At 38.1% G+C, this 9,284-nt stretch overlaps 1 protein-coding gene across 1 annotated transcript in view; it reads left to right on the top strand.

Annotated features, from left to right (window-relative positions):
• LOC107548606 (WD repeat- and FYVE domain-containing protein 4-like) overlaps positions 1 to 5,073 on the top strand; it is a 37,399-nt gene extending 32,326 nt beyond the window's left edge. The window contains exons 48-51 of the mRNA XM_016229359.1: positions 2,196 to 2,378; positions 2,847 to 2,943; positions 3,616 to 3,736; positions 4,401 to 5,073. Coding sequence (XP_016084845.1) covers positions 2,196 to 2,378; positions 2,847 to 2,943; positions 3,616 to 3,736; positions 4,401 to 4,458 — 459 coding nt within the window. The 3' untranslated portion in view covers positions 4,459 to 5,073. The remainder of the gene's footprint in view (positions 1 to 2,195; positions 2,379 to 2,846; positions 2,944 to 3,615; positions 3,737 to 4,400) is intronic.
• Positions 5,074 to 9,284: the final 4,211 nt, after the last annotated feature.

Below are 9,284 nucleotides of genomic sequence, written 5' to 3' on the forward strand. Positions count from 1 at the left end.
AGAGAGAGAGAGAGAGAGAGAGAGAGAGAGCATGTCACACTGCATAAACCTGCTTTTCTGTTGTTTCTCTACAAAGAGCTCACGCTGGGTCCTGTTGGTCAAATAGTGTGTAGAGAGAAAGATGTATTGGTCGTGGAAAAAAACAAACTTCTCATCCCACCACATTGGAACACATATTTCAGCTGGGGCTCTTATGACCAGACCTGCTCTTTTGGGAGCTACACAGCTGAAAAGGTTTGCTTTCATAGTAGATCCATAAATAAGTTAACATGATGGGCCTGCTTGTAATGTTCATTCATTGATTCATTTTTCATTTGATGTTTTCCTATTGTGAAGAACAGAATAATTGTTTATTATTAAACAAGGTTACTTCTGGTTGGCTGTTAAAGTTTGATAGCTTTATTACCTGTGTTTCAGAACTTTGCAGTGTGTGAGAGCCTGTCGGACTGGGGATATCCTGTATGTGCTGCCTGTCCCAACAACAGCACCATCATCACGGCCGGGACCAGTACTGTAGTCTGTGTGTGGGATGTCTCCATCAGCAAGGACAAACTTAAACACATGAGACTCAGACAGGTCAGATTCACATGTGTTATCATTCCTAAAGAGCCATGTTCATGCTTAGGTGTCACAAAGCCGTTTTGAAATTTTAAGATTCAAAACTGTGGGTTTGTCTCATTTTTTCTCTAGATCCATAAATAAGTTAACATGATGGGCCTGCTTGTAATGTTCATTCATTGATTCATTTTTCATTTGATGTTTTCCTATTGTGAAGAACAGAAGAATTGTTTATTATTAAACAAGGTTACTTCTGGTTGGCTGTTAAAGTTTGATAGCTTTATTACCTGTGTTTCAGAACTTTGCAGTGTGTGAGAGCCTGTCGGACTGGGGATATCCTGTATGTGCTGCCTGTCCCAACAACAGCACCATCATCACGGCCGGGACCAGTACTGTAGTCTGTGTGTGGGATGTCTCCATCAGCAAGGACAAACTTAAACACATGAGACTCAGACAGGTCAGATTCACATGTGTTATCATTCCTAAAGAGCCATGTTCATGCTTAGGTGTCACAAAGCCGTTTTGAAATTTTAAGATTCAAAACTGTGGGTTTGTCTCATTTTTTAATAAATAAATAAATGTTTTTATTTTCCATCCTAGACCTTGTATGGACACACAGACACAGTGACGTGTCTGGTAGCATCAGAAGCACATAGCATGATTATTAGCGGATCTTTGGACCAGACCTGCATCCTGTGGGACCTGGAGGACCTCAGCTACATCACACAGTTACCAGAACATTCCTCTGCCGTGTCTGCCCTGGCTATTAATGACCTGACCGTGAGTACCCTCCAGAAAAAACATACACGCTCTGAGGTCAGCCTGCATTTTTCAGTTCCCAAATCTCTATCCATCCATCTCACTCCCGCACATTTAATTTGGTTAGGGCCGTTCTGCTCATGTTGTTGTCTGGATGACACATTTACACCGGCTCATTTGCACCCACAGTGGTTTCTGAAACTCCCCTCAGCCAGCTGTGTGAAGGAAGGGTGGGCACATCCTTCCCTTCAGACCTGCTTTAATGCTTAAACCCTCTGTTACATAGCATGAAACATACCTGCTACGAAAAACACGAGAGAAAAGTATGGCGATATAATTCCAAACCTCCTTCAAATAATTAGTATTATAGCAAATTGAAAGTATTTATAGTCATTTATCCATTTATGATTTTTTTTTTTTTGCATTTTAGGAGAACTAGGAAAACTACATTTGTCAAGACAAACTTTGAATGTTTGCTTGTTTGAAAGTGTTAAAAAGCTTTAAAAAAAAACCTTATGGACTCTGAGAGAGATAAATTACCATTCAAATGTTTGTGGTCAGTAAGATCTAAGTCTTAATCAAGTCTTTAGTGTCACATGATTCTTCAGAAGTCATTCTAATATGCTGATTTGGTGCTCAAAAAACATTTCCTATTATCGCAGTTGAAAACAGTTGTGCAGCTTAATAGTTTTATAGAAATCATCATGCATTTTTGAGGTCTCTGATGAATCAAAAGTAAAAAAAAAAAACAATGTGAAAGTCCTTACTGTCACTTCTGATCAGTTTAATGAATTCTTAAAAAAAATTACTGAGCCCAATTAAAAACAGTGTCTTTTGCCTGCTATGTGCATCATTAATCGCCATTCTGTCTCTCTCAGGGTGAGATTGTGTCATGCGCAGGGACCCATTTGAATCTGTGGACCATGAAGGGACAGCTGCTGGCCTCTTTAAACACTTCCTGCCGGCCTGAAGGAAACATTCTGTGCTGCTGTTTCACACAGAAGTATGAGTGGGACCCCCGCAACGTGATCATCACCGGCAGCGCTGACGGCATCGTCCGGGTATGGCCAGATCTTCAGAACGGGCTTTTTCGCTGCTCCCCCGAAGGCTCTGACCAAAAGATGATGAGGCGTAGCATTCACGTAGCGAACTTTATAATGAGAGAGTTTAAATGAGAAGTCTTCTCCAAAGACTACACCTTTGTGTTTAAGCAATAAATCTTTCCTGTAGTGTTTCCTGCTTTAATAGTCAGGTAATATAGCTGCAAAATATTAAAATATGGTAACTGGGATATTGAAATGGGACTCACAGGCTTGGCTGAGAAGTCCCACAGAAGCATTAATAGTTACATGTGCTCACCTTAGATGAGGTAAGAGCAGTCATTAAATCAAAGTGCTTCCTAAATTAGGCATCAATTGGAGCCTGGACCTGCGACATCAGTGGCTGGCAGATTTGATTTATGAATATAGCTTCAATTGCATTCGATATTTTCCCCCTCTTTTTTCATTAACCATGTGGTTCTGTTGCAGATATGGAAGACTGAATATACTAGAGCACAATTACCTGGACATGAGGAGTGCTCGGTGTCTCAAGGGCATGTTTTGTCATCAGCTCCTGAGGAAGCAGGTAACACTAATACACTTCACCTTAAGTGCAGAATTGAACTAGAGCGTGAATATGTGCTTTTGTTCTCGCCTCTGGTCATAGGACCGTTATAACCCACGAGCTTCCTTAATGGCCAGCATGAAATAACAGGAACTCACTCCTGGAATATTGGAAAACAATGTGCTTTGTGATGTCACGAGAATCGTTATTTTCTAATATACAAGTAATGTTTGAAATTAAATAGCCAGACCAAATACTAGACATCCTTCAAAAATGCGGTATAAATCGGATTGTCTGTTCTTAAGTGTGATGGTCCAGATGCTCAGCCAGAGGTTCGTTTTTGAGCGATCCAAAGAAAAGTTCATAATGATCTACCGTTTTGTGCGACGCATTAGGGCTAGCTGCGAGGAATTATGGGGCAAAGTTATTAAACATACAGCCTGTAAACACTGATGAGCAATTTTGCTGATGTAGGCATGCAATTTAGAAAGCAATAATAACCAAATCCAATTTGGTACACATTGCTTACAGCACAGCGTCAGCGCGTGTAAGTATCAACACGTTTAAATTAAATTGGGGGAACACGTTGTAACAGTGAAGGCTTTATATTAGATGTATTTCTCTCAATTTAGCAACGTGCTGACCATAAATAATCTCTGTCTTATATCTCACTCTTGCTTTTGCTTTTCTTAGACAGCAGCTCATGGAAGTGGGAAAGACACCTGGTGCTCTGTCAAGAGTTAAACCGCAATCAGGTCGTCTCTCGTCAACGCTGCAAAAATAACCCTGCGATTACGGCTCTGGGCATATCAAGGTATTGAAGAAAGGCCAGTCTCTCAGACCAAAATATGATCTGAAACCTGGTTTCAAATGGATCCTCTAATGTTTTAAATGGTTCAGTACAGGATTAAAGGGTTAGTTCACCTAAAAAGTATAATTAAGTCATCATGTACTCACCCTGTTGTTGTTTTAATGCCATATTCCCTTCTTTCTTTTTGGAGATTTAAAAAAAAAAAAAAGTCCTGCTCATGCTAATCCATATAATGGCAGTGGATAGTGACCAGCATCAAACTTGAAAAAAAAAAAAACTGAAATGTAATTTTTTATTTAATGAAAATCGTTGGTCTTCTGTACATGACTGTGTTAATGAGACTCTACTAGCACCACAGTTATTCTGACTTAACCACAAAAAGCCTGACACATGAAGAATGTGATACTTTTGCTTCTTTTTAAAAAAAGATTGATGCTGGTCGTGATCCAATGCCATTATACAGAGAAGCGTGAGCAGGACTTTTTTTTTTTTAATTACTACTCCTGTCATCCAAAAAAAAAAAGAAAAGGGCATACGGCATTAGAACAACAGTAAGTAAGTAATAACTGAATTTTCATTTTTGGTGAACTATCCCTTTAAGCTCAATATGATTAGTAGTGTCTTTAGTCTTTTCTTCTGAAGATGTGATTTTAATTTGTGCTTTCAGAACACATGGCACACTGCTGGTCGGTGATGCCTGGGGCAGGGTGTACAGCTGGTCCTGAGAGAGCTAGGATCAATCAATCATCCGTCAGTCAGCGTTAAAGTCGACTGTATGCAGCTGAATGCAGTCACATGCCAGTGGAGAGTCCAGCTTAAGTGCTGCCTACGTATGCACTTTGCTCTCACCACTTCCAGCAGGACTGCTGACTTCAGGAGACCCACTCTGGGTCTGGTGAATTACAGGGATGACGCATTCTTTCTTGGACTGAGTGAGGCTCGCTGGCTAGTGCGGAAACGCAACACTGCTTATTTAAGAAATGAAAGATGATGCCATTTAAAAAAAAAAAAAAAAGGCCCATTTGGTGGATGGGTTTTATTGTATAGTAGCTCTCTTTTTCTCACTGGACTCTCAGAAAACCAAAGTAATGTTTATTTTATAAACACCGGTATGCTGGAGTTTCAAAGGCATTCGCTTGTGTGCCATTTTATATTTTGTTTTAAACTTCACCAGTGGACATACTGAATGGTGTATTTTTTTAAAGCAGCAGAGTTCTGCTTACTAGTTGTGTTTTATGTTGGAAGATTTTTTTATACAGTATATACTGTACATCAAGATGATTTTATTAGTTAAATGTAACTATCTGTAATTAAATCAAAATAAAATTGCTCACTCGTTATGCGGTCCTGTTATTTCAGTGTAGAACATGCTACTGTTAAAGTGCTTAATGAACCTCCTCAGCCAATTAGAGTCAGAGTTTCCATTGGCAATGTGCCCCAGATTCCCATCATAGAGGGTGTGGATCTGTAAAGCTGCATTTACATGCATTCCATGATCTGGAGAATTCTGAAATTAATGCCACTAAATTATGGCATACAGGAAACAACAGTGATATGCTGTTTTGACTGTGTAAAGAATTATTATTGGTAACAGTTACATTTATTAACATTAATGCATTCATATATATATGTACCTAAAAATCTGCAGTTGTTAATATTTTAAATGTTTTTGAAAGAATTCTCTTATGCTTACCAACTTAAAATAACTGTTTTCTATTCTAATATATTTTAAGCTGATTTGGTGTTCAAGAAACATTTCTAACTCTTATTAGTGTTGAAAACAGTTCTGCTGCTTAATATTTTTGTAGAAGTTGTGATTTTTTTTTCAGGATATATATAATATTATATATATATAATATATATATATATATATTTTTTGTAACAATGTAAAAGTCTTTACTGTCACTTTTGATCAATTTAATGTGACTTTGCTGAACAGAAGTATTGATTTCTTTCACACACAAAAAAAAAACGACCCCAACTTTTGAACAGTAGTATATATTATAACATATAACCTCTAACCCCTTTATTTTGGTCTGAATGTCAAATCGGAATAGTTTTATATACAATATGAATGAACTTAATTGTGGAACATTTTGTCTTTGCAATGTGGTAAAGGACTGGAAAGAACTATTCTTTGTTGTTTGGTTGAGAAAACATGTTTGTACTGTACATGCCTGTTTTTACTCGCCCTCAATCACAGGCTTCTATCCACATCAAACCAAACCTCATTCCATCATTACCAAACTATGCCTTCTTGTGGTAAATGTGACAATTGTGTTTATTTTACCTTCAGTTTTACAATGTAGAATATATCTGTTTAACCCACCAATGCATTAATCTGATTAATTTCACAGGCATCAACACATGAAGTGTAAATGTGTAACATCATCTGTTAAAGATGCCAGAAATACTAATGATTCTTTTGATTTGAATAGCATCATTTAGTCATGACCTTGAATGACGGTTCTGTTTGCATACAGCCCCATTCTGACATCCTTAATGAATCATGAGTGAGTGTGTTTATTCCACAGAAATACTAGCAAATATAGCCTAAGCTTTCTGTGAATTGAACATTTGTACATGTGGTTCCCTGGCAGCATCCAGTAGTGGATGTAATGTGTTTTGTAGTTGACAGGGCTACCACGGTAGTTAAATCCATAGAATCAACACAGATGTCCATTAAGTTTATGAATATGGGTCACTGCATGCAGAGTAACACATGGCATTTGCAACAAAATTGCAATGTGGACCATAAATATATGTTACTTAAATATGTATCTTTATCATATTTTAGATTTTATTAAATTTTTTTAAATGTAAGAGTCTGTTGACATTTCTTAGACACTCAGCTACATATTTAGGCTTCCAGGACTGACTTGTTGAATAGACTCAACTGCAAAAAAGCATCAGGTCTTCCTCTGTTCAGCTGTCCAGATGTATTGTGTACAGACTTTGCTGTGTATTAAAGGGCTCTTTGGCACATGAGTGGGGCTGAGTCTGGCTCTCTCAAGCAGGCAGACAGCAGAGAAAGAGCTGTGATTACTGGGAGCTCCCACCAGGCCACGCTCCACTTGCCTCTCTGGGGAAGAGGGCTAATTGTTGCTCCCCTCCAACCTTTGGAGACTGTCTTCTCCTAATAGCCGTCATTAAGCAGCATGAATAATCCAGCGATGGGGGGTCGGGCCATAAACAAAAAAAAACCCCGGGGATGGCAATCTGAAATCAGCCGTTCCGTAAGGTTATATCTCCGGTGTGTACAAAGAGAGCAATGAAATGTGTTTGCTGTCAAAATGCGGAAAGTAAATAAATATTCAAGTTAAAGATTATATATATATATATATATAAACGAATCGTTCGTTTAATGTTTGTTCCAAACTTAAGTTTATTCCAAATAATTATACAAGATCCTGCTCACTAGTGGTTTATTTTATACGATTACTTAAAAAATGCGAGTTTGAATTGAATTTTGTAATTTTATTTGTATGTTACAAAACTCTGTTAAGAAAAATAGTACATTTTTACTGCAATCGATAACTGAACCGCAAGATGGCGCCGGTTGCGAAATATAACATTATAAAAATGTATACACAAAAATGCGAAGAGCGTAAATAACTGCCATTCATGAGAGATGGATTCATTTTTGATAAAGCGTTGCCATGGACGATATGATGTCACACCGCTGGATGGCGCGAATCGAGTATTGACGTCACTGTGAATGTGAGGAAAATAGTAGTTTTAAAAAAAAACAACAACAGTTTTTCACCCTTGGAGTTTAAAATAAAAACACATAAGCTGGAAAGACCTGAGCGTGAGTAAACAACCCTATGTTTGCTTAACTCTTTCTTTAAAAGCTCAGTACATAAAATGGCTGTCCTGTAAAAATAACTTTACACATCTCCCTTAGGTTGTGAGGAAAAGAGCGGTGTAAAAATTCTTCAGATTATCTCATTTGGAGTTTCTCTGCGAAAATAACAGCATATGGGTTTCGAACAACATGAGCGTGAGTAAATAATCACAGACTTTATTTTATGCTGAAGTTGCAGCTCAGTGCGGAAAATTTGTTTATTTTTTTTCTCTTTGCTGCTGCCTCTTTATATTTGGTCAAGGGTGTTGTTCAAAACAACAGAACTGAGAGCAGATGAATTTGCTCTGCGTTTGATGGCCTAACATTTAAGCATCTCTCTGTATTTTGTGGCACACACTGTGTTAGTGAATTTCTGTCCCCAGAGTAAGGCTTACATTCTCGCTTTGTTCTGGGTTTTGTACTTGCAAAATATGCACACACTTTATCAATACTCAATACCACGACTGAAGTGAGACCCTTGAGCAAGGCACCGAATCCCCAACTGCTCCTTGGGGCTGCAGCAAAAAATGGCTGCCCACTGCTCCGAGTGTGTGTGTGTGTGTGTGTGTGTTTACAACTCACTGCTGTGTGTGTGCGCTTGAATCGGTTAAATGCAGAGCACCATACTTGGCTACACTTTGAGAAAAGAGCACAGAGGCCTCTCTCTGAGAAGATCTGTTGTAGCATATAAGCACTCCTGCAGAGCATAAAGTGAGACCGCAGAAGGTCATCGTAAGTTTAGATGAGACGAGACAGATGAAGAGTATAGCTGTGTTTATGCTCAACGCTAATGTTTCAGAGTAATCCAAGGCTAAGGATGCAGGAGAAACTGTATCTCCTTGTCTCACTCCCTCTGAACTCCTTCTCGGGCCCCTCTGCCATGCTCACGCTGCATCTGCTCATTAATATGCGCTGTGACCACAATGAAGGGGGAGAGTCGCTCTCTTTAACCTTTGTGCATGCGGCTAATTGTGCTAAGTAGAGGCGCTTAATAGACTGGAAAATAATCACCATATATCTCACGAAGAGAAGCAAATGACCTTCTCAAAAGACAATAGCCATCTCAATTTTAATACGTCGGTGGGTTTATGATATTAAATGTCAAACCATTTGGGCTCCTCTGAATAATTAAATCAAATAAATTATAGCACCTAGGCAGAACCATCTTGTAGCCTAACCCAATTATAATGCACTGTAAAGCTAATTATTAAGCATGATTACAATTAGTATGATTTTAATAAATGTAACCATTAACGGGTTCATCACAGTCACTGGCTCTTAGCTGTGTGTGGGAGAAACGGAGAGAGAGATAGAGACAGACTAAACTCAAGAACGGACGATAAGAGAGGTCAAGACGAACTGAGACATCATAATGTGCATTGAATCAGTGACTTTATGCTTATAATAGCTGTGCACTTGCACTCATCTTGTCTAAACCTAATTGTGTAGATAACAGGTTTTAGCTGTTAAAGATAAATGCCTATTTGTAGATAACCAATAGCATTGTCTTTTTAAAATGATTAATCAACCAAGATTAATAAATTGTAAAGTAACAAATTATGATCGCCCCTGAATCAGAAAATATTACACAATTTATTACATAAATTGCATTATATGCATAAATAGAAAAGTATTATGTATGTTGCTTAAAATGTAATTGTAAAAATGCATTATACTTTTTTTTTTAAATAGTCAAAGGCAAGT

The sequence above is a fragment of the Sinocyclocheilus grahami genome, unplaced genomic scaffold (assembly GCF_001515645.1).
Source record: "Sinocyclocheilus grahami isolate Dianchi unplaced genomic scaffold, SAMN03320097.WGS_v1.1 scaffold351.1, whole genome shotgun sequence".
NCBI classification, from domain to species: Eukaryota; Metazoa; Chordata; class Actinopteri; order Cypriniformes; family Cyprinidae; genus Sinocyclocheilus; species Sinocyclocheilus grahami.